At 40.5% G+C, this 25,900-nt stretch overlaps 1 protein-coding gene across 4 annotated transcripts in view; it reads left to right on the forward strand.

The window, feature by feature from the left end:
• The window catches only part of ATP8A2 (ATPase phospholipid transporting 8A2), a 759,627-nt gene that overhangs the window by 565,982 nt on the left and 167,745 nt on the right, over positions 1-25,900 (forward strand). For all 4 annotated transcript variants that reach the window (XM_066258319.1, XM_066258318.1, XM_066258317.1 and 1 more), the window contains exons 30-33: positions 1,520-1,598; positions 18,702-18,763; positions 19,325-19,381; positions 21,165-21,272. In XM_066258319.1, the coding sequence (XP_066114416.1) occupies positions 1,520-1,598; positions 18,702-18,763; positions 19,325-19,381; positions 21,165-21,272 (306 nt within the window). The remainder of the gene's footprint in view (positions 1-1,519; positions 1,599-18,701; positions 18,764-19,324; positions 19,382-21,164; positions 21,273-25,900) is intronic.

Here is a 25,900-nt window from a genome sequence, read left to right on the forward strand (position 1 = left end):
GCAGACTGGAAAAATAAAAAGGATTCTATTGGTTCTGGTAGGTTCCATACACAGGAGCCTCAGATGACCAGTTGTAGCAGTCCTTGTCTACTGTGATTCTGTCAATGGAAAATATCTATCAGTGGCCTATTCATTCTGTGTTATCGACATCTGTTTTTTACACAGTTTAAATTCAAAGGCTTTCTAAGGTGCAATGTAAGTAAGGAATGGACCCATTAAAAGCAGTAGAACTGAGGACCATCTGAGGCATCTCTAAGTTTTCTGGGGGTGGGAGGAGTAGAGGTCAGAGGAAGAGTAAACATTTAAAATGGGAAGGTTCCTTTGTCTTATACTTTTTCATTATTTTCTGTTGCTCCAGCTCCACCAGGATTAAACTATATGACAATTCCCAGATCAATCTGTATATTTATAAGTAAATTCAATCTGGCTTTAGTAGTTCAGTCATCTCAGTGGTTGAAAAACTTATTGAAATGTATGTATGAAACTAAAATTTAGAAGAAACTAAACTTTGCAGTCTTTTGTTTGAACTTTTAAGTGTAAATATAATTTTTATGTATGTATGTATGTATATATGCATATATGTATTTATTTTTAAGTAAGAAGAGAGGAGACAGAGAGACAGACTCCTGCATTCACCCAGACTAGGATCCACCTGGCAAGCCTCCTACTGGGCTATACTCTGCTTATCTGAGGCTGATGCTTGGCAACCCAACCAAGCTATTTTTTAGCACCTGAGGAGGAGGCTCCAGCGAGCCATCCTCAGTGTCTGGGGCCTATTCACTTGAACCAAATTGAACCAATCAAGCTATGGCTGCAGGAAGAGAAGAGAGAGAGAGAGAGAAAGGGGGAGGGTGAAGGATGGAGAAGCAGATGGGCACTTGCTTCTCCTGTGTGCCCTAATCAGGAATCGAACCCAGGACATCCACTTGCTGGGTCAATGGTCTACTACTGAGCCAACCAGCCAGGGCCTTAAGATAATTTTAAATGTAGATGATATTACCCAAAATTCTAAAAATTGCAAAGCTGAATGGGGAAGACTTTAAGGAGTAAAACAAAAGAGTGAGAATACCATGTAAGAATTTACATTTTAAATTTTTTTAATGCTTTCAGAGAGTACACAGTTTCAGTCTTGTATTAACAATTTTGACCAAATAACCTTTTCCTGGATGATTTTAGTGTCTTTGAATATAAAATTTTGGTGTTTTCCTTAGAATTCTGAAGAAAACAGCTCATAATTCATTTTTCAGATGTGGATAGATTGTATATTGGTCTACATATATCTGTAGATATATATTTAGGTCTTTGTACTAAATAATAGTATCTGGAGATCATCCAGTCATTTTTGTAAAAAAAAAAAAAGAGGAAATTGTTTTGTTTTGTTTTAACTTCAAGAATAATATGCTACTCCTGCAGCCGTGCAGCACTCCGCCAGTGTCCTTCACAATGAGGCGTTTGTTGAGTCGCATGGAGGTCAAGAGTTGTGGGCAGTTCCTGACTCCCTTGGTTTGTTTTCCCTTAGGTTTTCTGGGGTCACTGCATCAACGCCTTGGTCCACTCCCTCATCCTGTTCTGGTTTCCAATGAAAGCGCTGGAGCATGGTAACGGCTTTATGACTTCAACTGTCAGCAAGTAGATTTGCAATCCCTCTGGTGCCTGTTGTTCACAATACTTTTCACCCCAGTTCTGCAGACCTAGAGATCACAAAAACTAATCTGAGAAGAAAAACATACCTAACATATGCTGAGAGCTAGCCTCACGTTTGCAGTTGTAGGGTTCCTCCACTCTGGCTCTGGAAGCCCATTTGCTTTCCAGTTGCCTGGAGAGTTTAAATACTAGGAATCCTAAACTTTTATTTTTAATAACTGTTTGAGTTGAGGATCTTGAAGGAAAACACTGTACTATGATAAAAGCATCAAGGCCTCATGACCATGAGTTTGAAATTTTTTGTTCATTACTTGGGCTTTCATTCTCCAAGCCAGTGACACTTACCTAAAGCAGAGTAACTCAAATATTGTAACAGTTTAATCTTAACCTCATTTTCTGAAGATCTGCTCTACTTGACAAATGCTTTTCAAGCAAACTCTTAGAGTTTATTTAAGAATTAGGTCTCCCAGTTGGTCGTAGTCTTCCCCACAGCTAGAAGATGCTTCAGAAAAGTCACCAACTCTGCCTTCATGCATGCTGCTTAACACGTCCAAAGTGTTGCCTCTCACAGAGACATAGCTTTTAGTCTCAGAAAACAAAAAATGTATTACAAGAATGCTACTCTTTCATTCCTCTCAAATAGTAATAATTCCCCTGGGAAAAATTACTCCAAATGTTGACTAGACAAGGCCTTTGATTGTTCAGAGACCCAGAGAATATAAAGTTTCCAAGCCTCTTTGTTTCTGTGTCAATGTGTTCTGTGCTTTAAACAGAAATGATTCATCCTCACTGATATTAACCTATTAAATCCTGACAGACAAAATGCATGCACTGCCAATTTATTATACCCTCTGCCCCATTCTTTCCATTTCCTCAGAACTCCTTGTCCTTCCAGAGTCCCTAAGTCTCCAGATCAGAAAATAGCATTTTCTGCTTCTAGCCCCACCCCCCAAAAGGGCCATTCTTAACAGAATCTTTTTTTTTTAACCCAAAAGCTTTCCTGTGATTCATCTTTACTCATAGTGGATTTAATTGATCTTGAAATGGCTTTGTACAGGTTTACAAATATAAGAGTGTTGAATATGGTTTGTTCTAGTAGCTTTGACGATTTGGTGGTAGAAGCAACCATCATTTTATCAGGACTGACTGGTGATGAGAAGTGATAATGTGTAATGAGCATCAGAACAATTTTGACAATTGTCCTTCTGTCCCTGGTCTCAGCCTTTTGTACTTAGGAAGAGATGGTGAATAGCATGGGTTGACCACAAGGACTACCTCCAGAGCCCCTACCCTTATACCTGTAATGTAGATATTGCACCTGTTTGAAGTGCTTTTCTTTGGATTCTGAGAAGTTTTACAAGGCAGTCTTTTACATACCTGCCTCTGAAGGAACTAATGTGGTCCATTCTGCAGTAGAGACAATGGGTTTCTAATCCTAGAGCTATAATTATGTGGTATGAGATTGTGGCTTGTCATTTATGTGGCATTTCTATAGTTCATTTGGTTTCATTATGTAAATCCATTTGCTTCGTGGTCTATGTTTAAGAGAGGATAGACTCCCAACCGCTACCTGAGGTATCACTAAGTGATTTTCAAGTTAGCTTCTGCCACTTTTATTTGCTTCCCTCAGATGTGGCGATTTGCCTGGCTGTCAACTAACAAGGTGATATTTTTTCTTGTTTCTATCATGATCATCATCGTTGTCATCATCATTGATGTCATCATATGATTATATTTATTAAGGCATCATCATAGAGGTGTTTTTCAGTTGTGTTATAAGCAATAACCTATTGAATGAAATAGATTAAGGTGAAATAAATGGAAAATATTGTGTATTTGGCATAGAACAAAGGAAGTCCATTGGTATTCTTGTTTATCAGTTGCCTTCCTTTAACAATCTGAGTAAATGTTGTAGAATTAACTGCTAAATTCTCACTATTAGTGTACAGCAAAAAAAATAATGATAGTATCACTGCTCATTAACCTTGTTGAGTCATGTCATATTTATGTCAAAGACAATGTGATAGACTGGGGCAGGGGGTGTTGAGGATACATCAGTGTGGGTCTGACTTCAAAGAGGTTATAGTCTGATAAGGGAGATTAGATTCACACATGGACAATTCTAGCACAAGGCAAATAATAAAATACAGATAAAGTGCTACCAGATTTCAGAGGACTGAGAGAGATGTCTTTCATTTGGGATTATAATGGCTTGCTAGGAGAGATAACATTTAGGCTTAGCCTGGAAATCCAAATAGGAATGAGGTGTATAGGGGTGGAGAGAAGAGCCAGACAAAGTGGGAATTTTAAGGCAGATGTGGAAAGCTGTTTAGAAGTTTATCCCTTCAAGAGTGGGAGGCAGTGGTGGGATTCAGCCGGTCCGCAACAGTTCCATAGAACCTATACCTAAGTTTTTGTTGAGTTCGGCAGACCGGTTATTAAAATGGCACTTGTAATCAGGGTTCTCTCTAAGGTGGGCACTTGGGCAACCACCCAATGTGGAAATCACAAACTCACATTTCTTACTCGTTTTTAATGTTCCTCTGTGCAACAGCACATTCTAAGCATCTGTAGTAATGTTCATTCCACCCATAGGAGAAAAAAATTGTAAGTGAGGACTCCAATCAAGAAGCAATATGGAAATATCTTAAATAACCATTTTATTGTTTATTGTCAGGTATTATTTAATATTTTTTCATTAATATTTTAAAACACTTTCTTATAATATACCATATCCCCCCATGTATAAGATATACCCTTTTCTGAAAAATTTGGGGTCTAAAAACTGGGTGCATCTTATACAGTGGTTGTGGCATTTCAAATGCCATAGATGGAACTGAGGACAAGGCAATATATGAAGACAGTGATTCATTATCAGGCACAGATGAGGACAAGCTAATGGATGGGAGTTTTGACAATGATGGGGAGTTGTATGATGAATAAAAAAGTTCAATAACTTTATATAATTTTTTTCAAATTAAGATACATCTTATATATGGGAGCATATTAAACATGGGTAAATACAGTAATCTAGTTTTGTGTTCTTCTTTATTGTTCTTATTTAAGTATTAAATGCATGAAATAATAAACTACCTTTCGGTTTATTTTTTTATATACTTAAAATGGACATTAAGGCAGAGAACTGGTTGTTAAATCATTTGAATTTCACTACTGGTGAGAGGTGGTGGAAAGTCTGAGGAGGCAGATGAAAGCTGGATTGCAGAGGTCTTTGAATGTGAGGTTAAGGAATTGGAACTTAATTTTTTAGGAGCTGAAGAGCCAGTATGGAATTTAGATCAAGGAGAGCATTATCAGAGCAATTTAGGAAAATGAATCAATCATGTGAACGATAAAGGTGGATGGTGGAAGGATGCTAGTTATGTCTCTGAGTATTCCAGGGAGAGCTTAAGGAAGGTTTAGTCCAGGAGATGGGAATTTGTGTATTGAGGAGGAAACATGTTTTGAGAAGAATTTATTTATTCAGCAAGATCTTGGCATACCAATGATGTGCCAGACACTGAGAGCACACTGGATATAAATGTGGCTGTCTTGCCCTCTGAGGGTCTCTATAAGGTTAGAGTTGATCAAGAAGTATAGAAATAGCCTGACCAGGTGGTAGCGCAGTGGATAGAGTGTCCAGCTGGGATGCACAGGACCCAGGTTTGAGACCCCGAGGTCGCCAGCTTGAGCGTGGGCTCATCTGGTTTGAACAAAGCTCACCAGCTTGGAACCAAGGCCGCTGGCTTGAGCAAGGGGTCACTCAGTCTGCTGTAGCCCCACGGTCAAGGCACATATGAGAAAGCAATCAATGAACAACTAAGGTGTCGCAACGAAAAACTAACGATTGATGCTTCTCATCTCTCTTCGTTTCTGTCTATCTGCTCCTATCTATCCCTTTCTCTGACTCTCTGTAGAAAAAAAAAAAAAAGTACAGAAATAGTTGTTTTGGCCCTGGCCAGTTGGCTCAGCGGTAGAGTGTCGGCCTGGCATGCGGGGGACCCGGGTTCGATTCCCGGCCAGGGCACATAGGAGAAGCGCCCATTTGCTTCTCCACCCCACCCCCCTCCTTCCTCTCTGTCTCTCTCTTCCCCTCCCACAGCCAAGGCTCCATTGGAGCAAAGATAGCCTGGGCGCTGGGGATGGCTCCTTGCCCTCTGCCCCAGGTGCTAGAGTGGCTCTGGTCGTGGCAGAGCGACGCCCCAGAGGGGCAGAGCATCACCCCCTGGTGGGCAGAGCGTGGCCCCTGGTGGTCGTGCCGGGTGGATCCCGGTCGGGCGCATGCGGGAGTCTCTGACTGTCTCTCCCCGTTTCCAGCTTCAGAAAAATACAAAAAAAAAAAAAAAAAAAAAAAGAAAGAAATAGTTGTTTTATTACCAGCATGCTATGTCTACAGACTCCAGGTAGAGCTTGATACAGGAACACAGCCTGGTCCAGTGCATCCAGGAAGAGTCTTCTCCAAGGAAGTAAGTGGCATTTCAGTTCTTGAAAGATGAGGAGAGGGTGAGCAAGTGGGGCAATGGAGGTGTGGAGAAAGGGGGAGAGAGAGCATTTTTGGATGCACCGAGCAAGCACACAGGACCTGTGCTGCCGAGGAAGTTGAAGAAGCCATCAGCCATGCAACTGACCCTTGAACAACATGTGGGTTAGGAATGCTGACCTCCTATGCAGTTGGAAAACCACATATAACTTTTGAATCCCAAAATGCTTATCTATTAATAATATCCAACTGTTGACTGGAAGCCTTACTCAAACAAACAGTCAATTAACACCAATTTTGTATGTTATATGTTTTATGTACTATATTTGTACAATAAACTAGAGAAAAGAATGTAATTAAGAAAATCATAAAGAAAATATATTTTCAGTATTTATGGGAAAGAAATCCACATATAACTAGACCTACATGGTTCAAACCTATGTTGTTCAAAGGTCAGCTGCACTTCCAGTGGGCAGGGGCTTGGACTCTGCACTTGACACAGCCTCTCACTCGCCTTGCAGGAGATGGTGCATCACTGGCCTGGACCGTCCATGTCATTAGCACCCTCTCCCCCTTTCCCTACCCTTGTGCAATTGTAAATCAAACCTATCTCCACATATTTTCAATGTCAGCAGCACCCCCTTGTCAAGAGAGCTGTGGCATGAGGTAGTGCAGGGTGAGGGGTGGGGAGACACAGCTGGAAAAGGGGGCAAAGAAGTTATATGACAGTAAGATCACTAAAACCCACCTGGGGCTTTTTCTTAGTGAAGGGTTTGAGGTCAGAGAGTCACATGGTGGAGTTTGCCTCTGAAGTAGGTAAGACTGTAACGTAGAGGAACAAACAAGATTGGCAAGAGAGCATAGGGTTATTAGGGGATGGGGCCAGAAGTCAGTGGTGGAAATCAGGAAAGATTGCGAGTTTGAGAAAACCAGGATTCGGTAACTGATTAGATTTCTTGTTTATGTGTGCTGATTCACTGTCCTAAATATACATGATTCTTGTTATAATTAGAATTGCCATTTAGAAGGATATATTCACCCTACCCCTAAAGACGCATAGGAGCATGACAACAATTTGAGACCACCTGGGGCACCTTGAACATTTGGGGGATCCTGATCTAACAGAGGATCACCTTTAGGCTTCTCTCTACCCCCAAGTCCTGCCTGATGCTGTTTCTCAGATGCTTGCCCAAACTCGGAGCCTAAAGGAATTTTGCTTGACTAGAGGCCAAAGTCCCCAGCATAACTTTATTTCATTGTTTCATGCTATGTCATTCTGTCACAAAGATGGTGACTTTTTTTTTACCAGGAATTCTCTTCACTGTCTATGGAGAGACTATCAGGTACATAGCAGTGCTGTTCACTTGGGCACAAAATTTTTGAGAAGGTGTGAGCATGTTATTCATACATTAGAAAGCTTCCAAGAATTCTGCTTTGCTTATTTTTGCATGGTTTTGGATAGATGTTACAAAGCACTCCTTTCCTGATTTGGGTTTGTGATGATTCATTTCAAGTTTCAAAATAAATTTTTCCACTCAAGCAATTCAGTAAATCAGATTTCTTCCAACCATCACAACTTTACGCTCACTCCCATGGCCCGCCTGTAGCTCCCGCCCTTTGATCTGAGAAGTGAATCTAGTTTAAAACCATAGATGTCACCTTCGCAGGACTGAAATTCATCATGAGCCTTGGTTCTAGGCCACACTTAGGTTTTCCATCGGTGTATTCCATCTGCAGTTTGAGCAGCCCTCCTTGAAGTGGAATGTGGTTATTGGCAAAAAAAATGTAAAATCAGTTTTCATTTCAAAAAAGGAAATTTTCAGATTTTTTTTTTTTGGACAAAATTTAAGAGGGAGGTGATGGGAAAGAGACTACTGAATATTTACCAGCAGAAAAAAAATTCTAAAAAAAATTTGTTCTTGATTGCTCAGAGTCCACACCCTGGAAACAATTCCCACCCACTTTCCAAAGAAAAAGTCCCATATGGATACTTACTGTATTGGCACAAAGTAAGCAACAGGTCTTTCAACATTTGGGGAGAAAGCTATTTTATACTTTAATAAATGTGCTACTGTAAGATTAGGCATGTTTCATAAACTGTAATAATAATAATGCATGTGTATAAAATGAAACATAGCTTCCTTCTCTCTGTGGCATTATTGGGTCACTTTAGGTTGAACTATTTATGACCTATACTGGTTACTATACATTTGGCTATCATATAAAATGATTTTTATTGTTTCACATTAAGCACAATTTGAGCAAGGCAGCCATTGTTCTCTGAGATTTCACCTTCTTAAACTCAATTATTCATTCATTAAAAAGAAAAAAACAATGGGTATGTTCTTTGTGCCAGGCCCAGGACTGCTTTCTGGGTATTATAGTAGTGTGCCTGTCAAGGCCCAGTCCCTGCCCTCACAGGACTTACACCCAGGGAAGGCAAGATTGAACAAGAAGTATTACAAAAGAGGGAGGTCAAGGTCAAATGGTTGTATTCCAAGGAAGCTGACCTGGTTTCATTTTGGTTTTATGGCTTTTTTTCCTGGAGGATGTGTCAACCAAGTTGAAGGATAAGGAGGAGTGAGGCAGGTAAAGAGTCGAGAGAACAGGGTTGTGGGACAGTCTGGGTGCGAGTATGATTCCGCGTGTGGAAGGCATGTGTGGATGGAAGATGGGGAGCACAGGGGTGAGATTCACATCACCTTGGAATGACAAGGGTAGATACAGGAAGATCAGACCCTTCCAGACACTTGGGGACTTGTGAATCTTTGTACGGTAAGTTTAAAAGAAGCCGCTGATTAGTTATAAGCAGGAGCCATCTATCTGGTTCACTTTAATGTAACCACACTGGGGAGGAGGACTTGGAGCCCAGGTGGTTGATTGTTGCCTAATCTAGCATAGTGACAATAGCAGTAGAGATGGGTACTCTCTACTTTGAAGGTAGAGTTGGAAGAATTCAATATTGCCCTAATTTATACTTCCCTAATCTACCTGAATAGTATTGTCTTAAATCCTTAAAAAGAATGGGCTATTGCAGTCACAAAGTTTACCAACAAAATAATACTATATTTTAAAGTCAGGTATGTGAAACAGTAAGTTGATATTTTGTTCCCCTTTCAAAGACACTGACCATACTGTGTGCAGATTTTAAAAGACATAAAATAAATTTTAAAATACCTAGAATGAACATTAAGTGCTAAGTGGGACAGAGAGAGGAATAGTAACTGCACGTGGCCTCTGCCATCTGGAAAAACCTGCTGAGAGGCCAGGGTGATGTGGGGAACATTCATCAAACCCTGCAGCATATAAATGAAGTGAGTGGAACTCGCCCACTAACAACTAGAGAGACAGAACACTCTAGGAGTGTTTAGATTTATACAAATAGAATGACAGCTTATAAATCTATATAACTAGTATAATACACTTAAAATAAGACCAGGTTTCCAAATTTAAAATATATTTTTTTTCTGTTTTGGTTTGTTTTAAACATATGGACTGGTAGACACATCTCTAGTGATGTCTTGCCCCACACATCCATAGCACTATTGTTTGGAAACACAAATTGGCTTCAAGGGCCATTGTTTCCATTCGGTTAAATATTTCTGATGTTTCAGTGTCTCTTTTAATAAACTCTATAGTACATATATTTTAAAGAGATGGTTTTTATGTAATGTTGCAAGGAATGTGAGCCAGAGTTCCCATATTTCACCCTTATCATTTTATCAGGAAGTTGATACAAGGTGTATTAGTCACAGTAGGAATAGCTGCTGCAACAGTCTCCAAACCTCAGGGGCTTAGCCATATCAGGCTTATTTCTTACTCGTGTCACCAAAAGGAGGACTGCATTGTTCATAGGTGTAGCGACCACGTTTTCTTATTTTCTGTATTTTTGATTCTCTGACATTTGGGGCCTGGATCCTGGAGAGACTGTCCCTCCCAAGGATAGCAAATACCTAGAGAGAGCAAATGACTTCCCTGCAAGATACAAAGCAACCAGCCTAGAGCCCATACCCCCACCATCTCCTTTATTAAACTCCCACACACCAAGTCACTATCCCCCTGACCTAAACCCTGGAGCAAGATACCAGACAACTGGGGAAAGCCCTATAACCCAGAGCCTGCTGAAGTTATTTAAAGTATTCAACGTAAGCTAACATAGCATACCAACCCTGCCTTGCCCATTCCCTCCCATGAAAACCCCAATAAAGGCTCTGGACCAGGGGTCCCCAAACTACGGCCCGCGGGCCGCATGCAGCCCCCTGAGGCCATTTATCCGCCCCCTACGCACTTCTGGAAGTAGCACCTCTTTCATTGGTGGTCAGTGAGAGGAGCATAGTTCCCATTGAAATACTGGTCAGTTTGTTGATTTAAATTTACTTGTTCTTTATTTTAAATATTTTATTTGTTCCCGTTTTGTTTTTTTACTTTAAAATAAGATATGTGCAGTGTGCATAGGGATTTGTTCATAGTTTTTTTATAGTCCGGCCCTCCAACGGTCTGAGGGACAGTGAACTGGCCCCCTGTGTAAAAAGTTTGGGGACCCCTGCTCTGGACCATGGTCTCCCCTCTCCCTTTCTCTCTCCTTGACTGACCCTGCTGCTTGCACATGTGGCCCTGCATGATATCCTGTGCCTCCTGTTTCTAGGGATCTATAAGTATAAACTTTTTACTTTGTGACAATCATTTCCATGTGTGCATGTACTATATTACTATGCCTGAATAAAACAAAACCTGTGCCCATTTCTGTACAGTGGGGCTCCATGGCCCCTGGGTTTACCCTCAACCTTAACACTGTGAGGGAAGAGAACCAGGAACAGGATAGCTTGTTCTTAACCACCTCTGGCAGGAATTGATCCAGCACTTCTGCTCATGTCTGAGTGGCAACAATTAGTCTCAGAGCTCTGACTAGGTACGAGGGACTGGAGAATGTTATTTAGCTGGGCACCTGAGAATAAGCAAAGAATCACGAGGTAGGTTTGACTTTGGCAATTGAGTGTGCTTTCCGTCCTTTTTGCTTCCATTGCAAATTTATTTTTAGTAAACAAACGTGAAAATGGATTGAAATTTGAGTTTTATATTCATCAGAAATGACCATAGAGAGGAGAAAATCTAGCAAAAGCCTTATGTAACCAGGAACTTAACCCAACATTGGTTATGAATGTAATTATAATCACTAACACTTGAATAAACTCTACCTTTTTATAAACTCTTTCCAATATTTTTTTACAACTCTTTATAGAGAAAGGAAAAAATAAATTTTCTCTTCATGAAAACATAGTGTTGGAAGCAGAAAACCTAGTTTCAATTATAGTAGGCAGTACAGGCATTTGAATGGAATGAGTTCTAAAAGTTTGTTTGTAAATTGTGGAATATATGAAATTTGAAATATATTTTCACTCTTGAGATTGATCTAAGAGTAGCTAGTTGGCCTTGTATCTCCTCTGAACCTCTGGAGTCTTAAAAGGCCCAGAGAGTGAGGTCAAGAAAGGTGGCCCTGACGACATTCTGGACCTGGCGCTGCTTGGAAAGAGTGCTTCTGAAACTTCTTGAGGCAAAAGTGGGGAGAAGGAAGTCAGAAGAGACTCAGCATCTGCTCTCCAACCCAGGTTCCTAGCCAGGGCCCTGGCATCGAGGGAATGGTGCCACTTCTACCTTAATTCTCCCTCCTGAGTCACATGTGAGCGAGAGGCCTATAATTTTTAGTTCGTGTGTTCTATGGATTCTTACTACATTCAAAATACACCTATAAATTCACCCCATCTGTTTTCTTGATTATTAAATCCTGTCTTCTCTGACTGTACTGTGCTATGCTATAACGTTGTCTTCAAATTTTGCTTTTTGTCAAGAGCTGTTTCTGAGTAGATTTTTGTGGTTTAGCTGGGTAATGATGTAATAATGTTTTTAATGGTCATTAAATTGAAATGGCATCTTTATAAAATGTCATCAACCTAGCCCTTCGGAATATTCTAAAGTAAGTTCCTTGATCATTCTGTCTATTAGGAAAATGAGATGCTTTTCTCACAAATTGTGGGTTTACCCACAATTATTTTCAAAGAAGTTTTTGCATGCAACATTTTGGGCCAGTCCCTGCTAATGTATAAGGCCCATGTGGTTTTGTTTCAATTGTCCACAATAGTCTGTTTTAGTGACTGTGTTCCTAAATCTTATTTGCCTAATCTTACATTATGTTGGTTCCTGTATCCAACCAGATTTTGCAAAGAGTATATATGTTTTGAAGAACAGGCTTAACCACTGCTGTGGGTCAGTTGATCCTAAAGCCATAGCATTATTTGGGGCTGTGAGAATATACTGAGTATAGGTAATGCCTTCCTCTCTCATTTCATCCTTCCTCTGGGCGATCTGATTGGATTTGCAATAGGCTGAATGATCTCAGACTGTTGAGTTAAATGCCCACTGTTCTAATGCAACAGGCAGGTTATTCCTCCTTACCTCTCCCATTGCTGGTGGCCTTTGTGATCTGATGATGGGTTTGGGTTTAGGTCAGGCTGGTTAAGATAAGAAAACAAAGGTTTGATGATATTATAGCTCTCCACATGCACTTATGATGCATCTCTTTTGTAGGGACCTTTTAGAGCCTTGCAGAACTTGGCTCCTGCTGACCTCACCAGTCTGCCACCTGCCACCTCAGCCTCACCCACACCTCCTACTGCTCACCACCCCATTGGTGCAGGACGGGAGTCAGTGTTGGGGTCCACTTCTAGGCCTCGTACAGGCTGGTTTCCCTTTTTGCCTGAGCTGTCCTTTCCCCTCTCTCTGCATACTTCCTCCTAAATATCCATCTATCCCACCTCCTGCTGCTTTTTCTGAAGTAATGTTCTTACTATAGTCACACCGATGAATAATGATCTGAAGGCTAGCATGGGAAACCCAACTATTCACCTTAGTTTGGGGGTTATTTTTTCTCTATCAAAATAAAAAAAATTACTTGAGATTTTGAATATCCGACTAAAATTAAAACAACTAAACTCCAGGAAAGATTTTCCCCGACTGGAGTGTTGAAATCACCACAGTACCATTAAGATTAAGCAAAGTGGGAGGAAATAATTTGGCAGCAGCAGCAGCCTTTAGGAATAAACCTGGACAATCAAAGCAGGCTTTTCCAGCTTGGGGTTCCCAGCAAGCCATAGCTTATTAATGCATTCACCCACAAATGCTTTCATCTCTCCTTCAGGGGTATGTTATTGGCAAGTTTTAACAAAACGATTCCTACAGGGATTTGCCTCTAGAGAAATGTAACCTGTAAGAGAACAATCCATTCCATGGGAATTCCCCCAACTGGATGTACAGAGCGCGAACTTGTGGCTCATTTAGGAGATGCTGTCTTTTCAGAGGTGCTTGCGTGTTCCGTAATCTCAAATTGGTTTGGGAGTTTCTCTTCCAAGGAATTAATTATTTCCAAATGGTATTAGTTTTGACTGAGGTGGGAGTCACCCTTCCCTAAGCAGAAAACTAAAATGTAATGGTGAGTTATCTTTCTGAAATGATGAGCTATAACCTTAGGTTAATCTAATCTTTGCTAACAGTTACCTTAAATGTATTCAAACTACCTCAAGTGTAAACATTTTACTTAATGCCAGTAGCATTCTATGATCATAAGAATGTATTATAATGAATCCATTATAGAAGCTATCAACCATTGGAAAGTACCCTCTGGTTTCCCCGTCTATTGCTTCTGTCCATGCCAAACTGCCCGCAGAGCAAGTCTTAAGGGGTTCCATGAGGTGCTCTTCCTGAGTGAGCTCTCAGTCCTGTAGGAAATCAAAGAGTTTGCCTCCTTATAGGGCCATCAGGCATTGTGAGCCTCACAGCGTCTCTCCGCTGATCGTGTGAACCATTTTGTTCCATCACACTCTCTCCTCTCAGGCTGAGTGGAGACAAGGGGATCCCCTCCATAGGTTGGACACTTTTACTTAAGAATGTATTCTCTGTTCTTGTTTCAGATCTTAGATCTTATTTTCTCTTCCTCTAATGCTGTGGTTCTCACTCCAGGTGATTTTGTCCCTGGGAAAGGTGAAAATGCCTGAAGACATTTTTATCCTCACAACTATGGGTGGATACTACTGGCACCTAGTGGGTAGAGATTAGGATGCTGCCAAACACCCTATAATACATAGGACAGTGTCCCATAACAAAGAATTATCTAGAAAAACTTCAGTATTGCCAAGGAGATTTAGGAATTCTGAAGCTGAATATAGGTAGAACGATCCAAGGCAATTCAGATCATTACTCTTCTCAGTTAAAATGCCTGTTCTCCTCCATTCCTGAACACATAGAATGAGATTGATATTAAGAAAAACACCCTAAGCTAAACTGTACAGGAGGAAGATCTGAAACTCTCCAGTTTCTACCATTAGATGTGTGGGGTTAAGTTAGTAGCAAAGAACATGGACCTTACAATCTTAGAATTTTCTCTCTCTCCTTTCAGAAACCTTAGTGATAATTCAATCATCCTTATCAGTTTCTGATAGAAAACCCCCATTTTATAGATATAGAAACTGAGACTCAGATCTAAAATTTGTAAAAGCTGATAGTGGCAGGTCTGGATCAAGAGACCAGGAATGGAAAGAACAGGTCTTCCACTCTACTACCTAGTATTTTTCCTACTAACCTAACTCCTCCTCTCCACCTCATTTTTCCAAATAACCTTTTGTTAATAGTATCATGCTACATTGCTCTCCATTCTTGTGTTGTGAGTTTACAATATTGATTACTTGGTACCAACTTTTAATTAATATTCCTGTATTAATAGGGCCAGAACCAATGTTTTCCATCTCAGACAAATGATACCACTATTTACCTAGTTACTCAGGCCAAAAATTGTGAAATCATCCTGGATTCCTTATATCTTTTTCCACCCAACATTCCAATTCATAGGCAAAGCCTATCATCTCTACTTCCAAAATATGTGCCAGTTTCCTTCACTGTTCTGCATCCAGCATAACCACTCTGCCCTGCCGTGTGCAACAGAACTTTCTGTGATGTTGGACATGTCTGTTATCTGTGCTGTTGAAGACAGTTGTTAGCTACCTGTGGCTACTGAGCATTTGCAATGTGGCTAAGTGTGACTGAGGGACTGTTGACTTTTGATAACAATCTTATTGATACATAATTTGCATACCATACAGTTCCCACTTTAAAGTGCACGATTCTGTGGTTTTTAATGTATTCACATAGCTATGCAACTATGACCTTAGTCCATGTTCGAGCATTTTCTTCGCCCCCAAAAGAAACCTCATACCTATTAGCCGTTACTCCTCATTTCTCCCCAAACAACCCCAGCTCCTGACGGCCACTAATCTACTTTCTGTCTATAGATTTCATACAAGTAAAATGATGCAATATATGGCCTTTTGTGACTGGCTTCTTTCACCTAGCACAATATAGTTAAAGTTCGTTCCTGTTGTAGCATGTATTTGTACTTCATTTCTCCTTATTGCTCAATAACATTCTGTTATATAGATGGACCACATTTTATCCATTCACTCATTGATGGCATTTGGCTATTGTGAAAATGCTGCTATGGAAACTCATGAGCACGTTTTTATATGTTTCATTCATATGTTTTTACTTCTCTTGGGTATGTACCTAGGAGTGGAATTGCTGGACTATGTGTTAACTCTGCATAACCTTTTGAGGAGCTGTCTGACAGTTTTCCAAAGTGGCTGCATTATTTATTTTTCCACCAGCAGTGTTTGAGCATTAGAATGTCACCATATCCTTGCTACCTCCTGTTATTATCTTGTTTGCCACACTAGTAGGTGTTAAATGCTATCTCATTGTGGTTTTAATTTTGTATTTTCTTGATGGCTAATAATGTTGATCATCTCTGCATGCACTTATTAGCTATTTGTATGAGTTTGAAAAAAAATCTCTTCAGATTCTTTGCCCATTTTTAAATTATTTGTTTTTTTATTGTTGAATTGTAAGAGTTTTCTATGTATTCTAGATACAAGTTCCTTATCAGATAAATGTTTGAAAATATTTTCTCCATATTTCTGATTTTCTTTCACTTTCTTGATGGTATCCTTTGAAGTATAAAAATTTTATAAATTTTGATGAAGTCTTATTTGCCAATTTTTTCTCTTGTCACTGCTCTTTTGGTATCATAGCTAAGACACTATTACCAAGTCTAAGGCCATATTACTCCTATGTTTTATTCCAAGAGTAAAAGTTTTGTAATTGTTAGTTCTATGATCCGTTTAAGGTATACAATTCAGAAGTATTACTTACATTCAGAATATTGTGTCTCTATCACCTTCATCTAGTCCAAACTTTTTTCATCACCCTAAACTGAAACTCTGTACAAATTAAGCAGTAACTCCTTTTACTCCTCTTTCACATCCACTCCAGGCAAGTTTTTTATTTTACTTCATTTTAACTAATTTAAATGTAAACAACTACAGCAGCTGGTAGCTACCATATTGGACATAGTTCTACACACCACCAGTATCATCCTCCTGGACGGATGGCTAGAGTCATTTCCACACTGGCATTGCACTTAACTGTTACTACAGTTTTGGTAGTCCAAGATCCGCCCTCCTATAAAAGCTGGACTGTTTCTTTAAGAGCATTACTCAGACCATTTCATTTCCAGCTCAGAATCATCCAGTGGTTTCCTATCATAATTAACAGTGAAAGCCCAGCTCCCCACCATGGCCTACATTAAGTTGTACCTTCTGTCTGATCATTACCTTGTGTGACCTGCCAAAGTAACCATTGTGATGGTGATCTTTGAGCTCCTCTATGTGCCGTCATTCACACTGCTGGCAATTTCTCTCTGCCTGGAATGCTCTCCCCCCTAAATATTCATATAACTCACACCATCATACTGCTCAGATCTGCTCAGTGTTACCTTCTCAGAAAGGTTTTTCCTGAACTCCCTATCTCAAAGAGCAGCCTCTGTCATTCTCTGTTCCATTACCCTACCTTGTATTTCTTCATAGAACTTATTGCACTGGACATTATATTGTATATCTACTGTGTTGATATTCTGGCTCCCTTTGTTGCAGTTGAGCCCCATGAAAACAGACCTCGTCTCCCCGGTTCCATATCTGGCATATTTGTATAAGGAAAAAGTAATGTTACTCCTTTCAAGACTAGAAGCTGTGTTAGAATCAAATCAATGGCCTCCTATCTGATCTCAAGTGTTTCTGTGTGGAGGCAATGTCTTTAAAAGTGTCACAATTAATATTAAAACAATCTGAAGTCCAGTAACTAAAAGTGCACAGGTTTGAATGGCTTTTGCTAGTAAATCAACATATTACCTCCTTGAGGTTAATTTAGCCTCTCCCTTATTTTTTGAACTTTTCCCTTCCCTTTTAATGAAACCCTGCCTAAGCTGCTAGTCTGTCTTCACCACCTCCTCTCCCGAAGCTTTGAAATCATTCCTTTTTAAGTCGGTGGCCACATCTCTTTCTTTCTCCTATTCTGCTAGGATAACCCTTCCTCCCCCCAGCTGCAGTCTCTCAGTGTGAGTCTGCCATGCAGCCATGATGTCACTCTGTGGTTCATTTACCTGTCTAGAATCGGGAGGAAAGGCGTGCCCTGGAGTTAGACCTGGGGTTCCAGGCTTCTACCTGTGATGAGACTTGATTATTACAGTGTTTTAGAACACTAAGCAGATTTCAATTCTTTGATAGGATTCTTCAACAAGCAGACGGGAATCCATGAGCTCAATTATGTGTGTGTGTGTATGTAGCAGCAGTTACTGTGTTGGAAATATAAGCAGAAAACCTCTTATGTACTTAAATTGTAGGCCACAGGTCTGAATTTGAGCATAAAAGAGACTAAAAGGAGACAGGCTGTGTCATCCAAAGAAACCATTCCTGATCTTAAAATAGGCTTTGACCCCTCAGGATAGAAGCTGGCATTTTCACAGCAGGCTAGCTGACAAGAATTAGACAACTGTATTAGAGGTCTTCCTCAGTGATTCTTAAGTACATTGTAATAGTCATCTTCACAGAGCAACACATGGGAAAGGTACAAAAATGCAAGCTTCAGAATCCTAGTTGTATTTTCCAGATGTCTGTCATCTTAGTGTTTGCATTCCTTCGATTTATAGACTCCGGAAGGTCATGTCGTTGCCTATGTGGATAAGAGTAGATAATAGCCTCCAAAATTCTCTGAGATCAAGAATTATAACTCGGTTTTGTATTTGTATAATCGTCTCTTTTTATTGGCCTATAATTCCAAGTTAGCAAGAATTAAAGATGAATAGAAAATGAATGCTTGGAAAAGGTCTAATGCTGGCATTAGTAAAGACAGATTAATATGACTTTATTCTATTCCTATTTTTAACCAAATAAAGGGAGATTTTAACTTTTATGAAACTCTAAATCTCCATGCCGTTCAAGTGTGTGGTTGTTTGGTTTGTCAGAAACCAATTTTGTTTGCTCCATTTGTTGAGAATATGTGGTAAAAATAATTCAGACTCACAGATGTAATTTTTGAAATTCCTTTACCTTTTAATAAATGTTTCCAAAGTTTGCTTTTATGTTCTGAATAAAATAGACTGCAGTTCTGTGCTCTAGAGGTTAGTAGTAACTTCTTTGTTTTTCAGATACTGCGTTGGCCAACGGTCATACCACAGACTATTTATTTGTTGGAAATATTGTTTACACAGTAAGTTTATTTCTCTGTATACTGAGCCATTCTTAAATAACACAGGTGTGGATTCTGCCTCTCAAAGGCCTTTACATGAGGCCTTCTGTATAATCATTTATTTCGGATCTTTAGACGATATATTCTAGATTTCTTGAAGCTCAGAATGGTTGTGAAATATTTATCTTATTTTTTGGTGAAGATTAAGCAGAATCAGGATTTCTGAACAGCTGGTTAACAGCTTTCCCCATTCCTAAAAAAACCATTCCACTTCTACCTGTGGGGGTGGGGGAAAGGACTCTAAAGATGGTGATTTCTCCCAATTCTCCCAAGTTAAGTAAAGAGCAAAAGTAACTATTGCTTGTTGAGAAGATAGTCACTAAGATGAGAGTGTTTCTTAAAGTAGACCTGCCTGTATTCCCTAAAACTACCCCTGGAGACTTAGTTACCTACATGGCACCTTCCCAGTGCAGCTGCCTGGGAGGAGTGTCTTCTAGAAGGGGATCCTTGGGATTTCTCCTGGAACTGAAAATCACTCACTAAGGATAACATGATTTCCCAAACGCTTCTGTCTTTTCACAGTATGTTGTTGTCACGGTTTGTCTAAAAGCTGGTTTGGAGACTACAGCTTGGACTAAAGTAAGTTTTTGCTAAAATTATTTCTCTATTCACTATAGATACTTTTCCTAGTATGATACCTTTTTAAGCCTTGGAAAAGCAGTAAGCAATATCCAGCTATCTTATTTTAAATTTTGCATGTAAAAATTGTGATTTGATCTTTATCAGGGCATATTTGCAATTCAAACTTTCCTGATGATTCATTTTCTTGGCTCTTAATACAGATCTAAGCCATGGACATTCATTTCATTTCAAATGTATATGCACATCATAAAAAGAATACATACAAAATACAGGACAGAAAGAACTTTTAATTTCCATAATTTTACCACCAAAAGATAGTGACTGTTAACACTTTGCTATATGACCCTCCAGACTTTGTTCCGTGTAGTTTTTAAAAAGATAATGCATTACAGGACATAGACTTTTGTAATCTTTTTTTTACTGAAAAATACATCCCTAACTTTTTTTTTTTTTGTATTTTTCTGAAGCTGGAAATGGGGAGAGACAGTCAGACAGACTCCCGCATGCGCCTGACCGGGATCCACCCGGCACGCCCACCATGGGGCAACGCTCTGCCCACCAGGGGGCGATGCTCTGCCCCTCTGGGGCGTCGCTCTGTTGCGACCAGAGCCACTCTAGCGCCTGGGGCAGAGGCCAAGGAGCCATCCCCAGCGCCCGGGCCATCTCTGCTCCAATGGAGCCTCGCTGCGGGAGGGGAAGAGAGAGACAGAGAGGAAGGAGAGAGGGAGGGGTGGAGAAGCAGATGGGCACTTCTCCTGTGTGCCCTGGCCGAGAATCGAACCCGGGACTTCTGCATGCCAGGCCGATGCTCTACCACTGAGCCAACTGGCCAGGGCCCTAACATTTTTCACCCTTTAAAGTATACTTCTTCAAAATCATTATTGATGATTAAAGAGAATTAAATCTTATCAGTATCCCATTTCTTTTTTAATCATACCCCAGTTTTAGACATTTTGCTGATTTCCAGTGTTTGGGGAGTATACCATCGTTTCATGATGGCCTGTCACTGCTGTTTAAATAGGTTCCTAATTCTGTTTTGAGACAGTAGGGGAAGGTGGGAGATTTGTGTGAAAGCAAGGAATCTCTTAAGGAACAATGGCAATTAATCCAGGTAAGAGCAGAAGGTGGTTTAGCCTGGGACATTAGCAGAGGAGATAGTGAGAAGTTTCAATATTTTAGATGTATTTAAAAAAAAAAAAAGCAAACAGAACTTGATGATGTATCAGATCATGGAAGTGGAAGAAAGGCAAAAGTCAAGTATCATGATATTAAGGTGAAAATGACAAAAAATTCACAGCTCAGTAGATGCTTCAAAGGGCATTGTAGCTGTAATATCCATTCCAGATTTTTAAAAAAGTTATTTGGAGAAAAGAAAGAACAAAGTCTCAAAATGATAACTAAAAGCATCGTGTTCATCTTGTCTATTGCACATTCTGTTACTAGTGAGATCTTGTTTTATGCAGCTCCTCATCGGAGCAGCTGGTGAAAAATGAAATGAGCCTCCTGACACTACGGGATGGATCTAAAGGAAGATCAGCTTGTGGTGGCCAAAGCACCTTCATCTTCAGGGTAGTACAAGGACATTAGTCACTTGAACTCACTGTTAAAGCCTTGGAGACAAGGAGATTAGGCAGATTGAATTCTCCAGTGACTGGAGAGGAACCAGAATCTCTCCATAAAGAAAACCAGCTTGGATGCAGGGATTGTGCAGCAGGTAGAGTCCAGTGCTTGTCCCATGCCAGCAGAGTGGCTCTGCCTAACTGTGTGTTTTCTTCTGCAGTTCAGTCATCTGGCTGTTTGGGGAAGCATGCTGATCTGGCTGGTGTTTTTTGTCATCTACTCAACCATCTGGCCCACCATTCCTATTGCTCCAGATATGAAAGGACAGGTCAGTGCTGTTAACCGTGAGTGAACTTTCCATGTCTCATGGCAATGATGCTTTTCTGTGTGTGGTCTTTCCATGTCAAGTGAACTTTGGAGAGGTGGGTGTTGCCTGCTACCATAAAAATGTATCAGGAGGGAAACAGACTAAATCAAGGTACCTAATAGAGGTTTGTCCAGTCCATAGAAATGACATCTGAAATTTTAACTGTTGTAAAAATTGTCAACCTAAATCCTCTGACCTACCCCTTATGTCTATCTTTCCATAATAAATTCTGTGCTATTCACACACCATTCTGATGTATGTAGTTCATGGTTCTTGAAAAACTGGAGATATTTTGAGTAGCTCATAATCCAGTCAATATGTTGATTGTAGTTTTGATGTTAAATGTAGATTTATATTCTTATAGTTGTTGATAGTCACCTGTGAAAGATAAATCTAATAACTCTTATTAACTGGATCATTCAGATCATTAATTAATTAGAATATCTCATTGTTCATCTCTTAAACTAGAGAGGCTGAGATTGTTATACGTGTTTAAATTTTTTTATATTTTTCTTTCCTTTGTATTTTTGTTGTACAGTGTTTGAGAGTGAGCCAACCATGGCAGACTGAATCTTTCCACAGCATTGTGTCTGGAGAGGAGCTTGATAGTCCTGAGTTCTAAGCCTCCTCAGTTTACAAATGAAGTTCTACAGGGCCAAATTCTCCAGGCCCAGAGCCAGCATCTCACTTTTAGTCCATTCCCTGGGTCCTTAGGACCCTAATTTCTCTTCCCAAAGAGCCAAAGCCCACTTCTAGGCCTGCTTGGTTATATATTCAAATCTAGGCCAGTGTGAGGACCCCTGGGCCCAAGGGGCTTCTCTTTGCAAAGGATGTGCCCTTGGTTTATCGATGCTTGCACTGGTATACCCCATGTTTGCATGAGGATGCTGGTGCAGTGGGACAGGACCAGGTATGGGAAGAAAAAGACTGGGGTTGGGAACTTCCTCTGTATTCAGTCGTGTTCTGGGCCCAGGAGTACACATTTTAGGGGCAGGCCTGCGCATGGCACACCTGGCTGTTACCATCTTTGCCTCATTTCCTCTGCAGACATGAGCTGAAACTCCTGGGTCTACCCCAGTCCAGTTACATATCCAGCAGCTGTTTCATGTGGGATAGTCCCGAAGTGGCATTGTCTGTCTCTTTTACTTGATAAATCAGCCAGCTGATGGACTCCACTTTGCCTGAGGCCTCCTTGTGTGTGGGTGCTAAGGACAGACATGTCCCACTTGAGTGGGCTTCTCTGTCCCCTAATGCATCTTTGCTTTCTGTATGGAGCAAAGACAAACACATACACACTGCTCAGTTCTTTTCCGAATTCAAGTGACAGAGGAAGTTAACAGAGCAGAGAAGGGATCAAGATTATTCTGTAGCAAAACGAGCATTTCCTAGCAAAGAGACTTTGTACATTTAAGGAAGTCAATTAGATTTTCAAGCAATGTGATTTGTGATTTGTCCCCAAAAGGCAAGTCAAGAAAAGTCTTTACAACAATGATGATCACTTGGTAAGGTGTCAGTGTCTAGATGTTGGCCTTGAGTTTCCTTCTTTCTGATTAAGGGTAGGTGAGGACTGATGAATATTTTATTCGGGAATTTTACTGCACAGAACAATAAAAGGTACTGCAGCTGCTTGCTGTAGACAGTTTTCTTAATTAGAGAGTGACAGCTGACAGAATGGCTCAGTTGCCACATGACTGGCCAATAAAACCACCCCCAGTGTCCTCAGTAAAAAGATGCTCTTAGGCTGGTTGCTAACTGTCACTCCCATCAAGAGGTTGATTTTCAAAGTGCAGAGGCCACATTTGCGGTACTGTCACCGACATGCCACATGTTCACTGTGCAAGTCACCTCCTGAGCTGTGTAGTTTGAAAGCTCAGCTTAAGGGTGAAATTTCCGTAGTTGGAAACTTAGAGAAATTTAATGAGCTATTCCTACCATCCAAAAACATAGAAATTGTAATATTAAATTACATGTCACTTTGATATAAAACTATTTTTTACTTAAGCTATGTTGTTTTAACTTTTCTGTTGGTTTATTTATTTCCATGAGGCAAATAATGTTTTAAAATAAAATATGGTGGGGTTGAGACAGGGGCTTTCATTAGAAGTCAAATGAGATGATCACTGCCGTCTTCGTGTTACAGGATTTCTGCATCAGTGACCCCACTGTATGTGTGTTTAAAGAGCTGTTTATTATCTGCAGTCCTTCTCTGGGAAGAGCTCCGAAAAGTGTCAGGATGTCGGGAAATAACCTCAGAGCTGACTCTGATACTCTTTTGCTTGGTGTCTGCTGCTCATTGGTTGGTTCATTGTTTGAAAAGTACTATAGATTTTTAACACTCTTGAAAAATCACATGGGTGGAGAGTGGCTAAACTAGCCTGAAGTCTAGTTTCCTGCTGCCTCCAAAGGAAGATGGGAGTTGGGCCCAGGTGTCATCGGTAAGAGGAGTTGGCTTCTCTGCGGGGCTGTTGGAAATATGGCCATGCTGTGTCCATCCCTTTGGTTCTAGGTTGATATTATGGACTGAATGTTTGTGTCCTTTTCAAATTAATATGTTGAGGTCCAACCCTCACAGTGATGGAATTACAGTGAGGTAGGGCCTTTGGAAGGTTACTAGATCATGAATGTGGTTGGTGCTCCAACAAGAAGAGAACAGGGAGCTACTTCACTTGTTTTCTGCCATGCAAACACACAATGAGAAATTAGACAGCTACAGCCTGGAAGAGGATCTGCACCAGAACCTTAATCTCAGGCTTCCAAATTCCAGTACTGTGAGAAATAAACCTGTGTTACTGCTGAGTCACCCAGTTTATGGTATGTTGTTACAGCAGCCGAACTAAGACTGTCACTGTGCTTAGGAATGAGGGTCACTATGGGGAAGGACTGCTTTGTTATCATCATCGTCATCATTAAAAGAATGTTTCTAGCTATTTTTATAAACCAGTATTTTTTGTAGCTTACAAAGCATCAGGGATTTGGCAGATAAACATGGTTCCTTTCATCTCTAGAATAAAACTAGTATCTAATGGCAAATGGCATTTCTCACCTAGGAGCCAGAGACAGACTCAACACATGGAACACTGTCTATTTATAACATTATAAACTGCTGAAAAGATGCATTGTTTCTGCTGGGGTTTCCTAAACTAATTTGATTAAATATTTCTTTGTCTTATTTATTGTATTTGGAGTTTTTCTCATAGGGGCTAGGCAGGTTTTCCTTTGAGGGAAAAGAAAAGGAAGGCTGTAGAATGAGATTGATTTTTTACTATCAAAGGGTTTTTCTCTTCCCTAAAGCATTTCATGTGATGGTGCATGAAATCCAACCAGACAATGAGCCAAGAAGTCTCAGTGAAAGTTCCTGAAATAAAATTTAAAAAAAGTCATCTACTGTTTCCTCTCCTGAAAATATGTAACACTTGTGGGATTTTAAGGAACACCCTGTTTTTCCATTTTTCTAGGCCCAAGTGAGGTCTAAATTGAACTGAAAACTCAGGCTGTGTCTATCTTGGGGATAATACCAACATCCTCAGCTGAGGGAAAATGTGTGATGATGTTTAAACTCTGTGTCCTTGTGTTTTTCTTTCTGCCAATGGCATAACTATGGGTAATAAGCGTCTCCATCATGGGTTTCCAAAGCCAATGCTTGAAGGTGAATGATAGACTTCCTTCAGCCCAAAGTTGTCTGCAGAAGTGGAGCTTTGAACTAAAGAGATGAGGAGAACATGACCAAAAACCAGATCAGGAAATATGCTTATATTTTCTCTATGTTATTTTTCAACTTATCACTTTAGGAGTATCTGAGGTGATGCCACCTTATTTGATTTCTGTCAAGCAACCTGCCCCAACTAGCTTTGTAACCTTTGGGAAATCATTTAACCTGTGTTTAGTTCCTTATCAACAAAGTCAAAATAATATAACCCACCCAGATTATCTCAGAGGAGTCCAGTAAAGATACAATAAGATAATCTGTGGCCCTGGCCAGTTGGCTCAGCGGTAGAGCGTCGGCCTAGTGTGCGGAGGACCAGGGTTCGATTCCCGGCCAGGGCACACAGGAGAAGCGCCCATTTGCTTCTCCACCCCTCCGCCGCGCTTTCCTCTCTGTCTCTCTGTTCCCCTCCCGCAGCCAAGGCTCCATTGGAGCAAAGATGGCCCGGGCACTGGGGATGGCTCCTTGGCCTCTGCCCCAGGCGCTAGAGTGGCTCTGGTCGCAACAGAGCGATGCCCGGAGGGGCAGAGCATCACCCCCTGGTGGGCAGAGTGTCGCCCCATGGTGGGCGTGCCGGGTGGATCCCGGTCGGGCGCATGCGGGAGTCTGTCTGACTGTCTCTCCCTGTTTCCAGCTTCAGAAAAATGAAAAGAAAAAAAAAAAAAGATAATCTGTGGGCAGACTCTTATTTTCCCTGACATGATCGATTGTTTTTGAACTTTTATAAGTAGAAACACTGCTATTTGAACTCCCAATTCTTTTGGCATAGAATTTAATTTTTTGTAAGTTCTAGATGTGATGTTTCTCTTTAGGACTCATCGACTACCTGCATTTGAATCATCTGGGTTGCTTATTAAAATGACAACCTTCCCCCACAAAAATATGC

This window comes from Saccopteryx bilineata, chromosome 2 (assembly GCF_036850765.1).
Source record: "Saccopteryx bilineata isolate mSacBil1 chromosome 2, mSacBil1_pri_phased_curated, whole genome shotgun sequence".
NCBI classification, from domain to species: Eukaryota; Metazoa; Chordata; class Mammalia; order Chiroptera; family Emballonuridae; genus Saccopteryx; species Saccopteryx bilineata.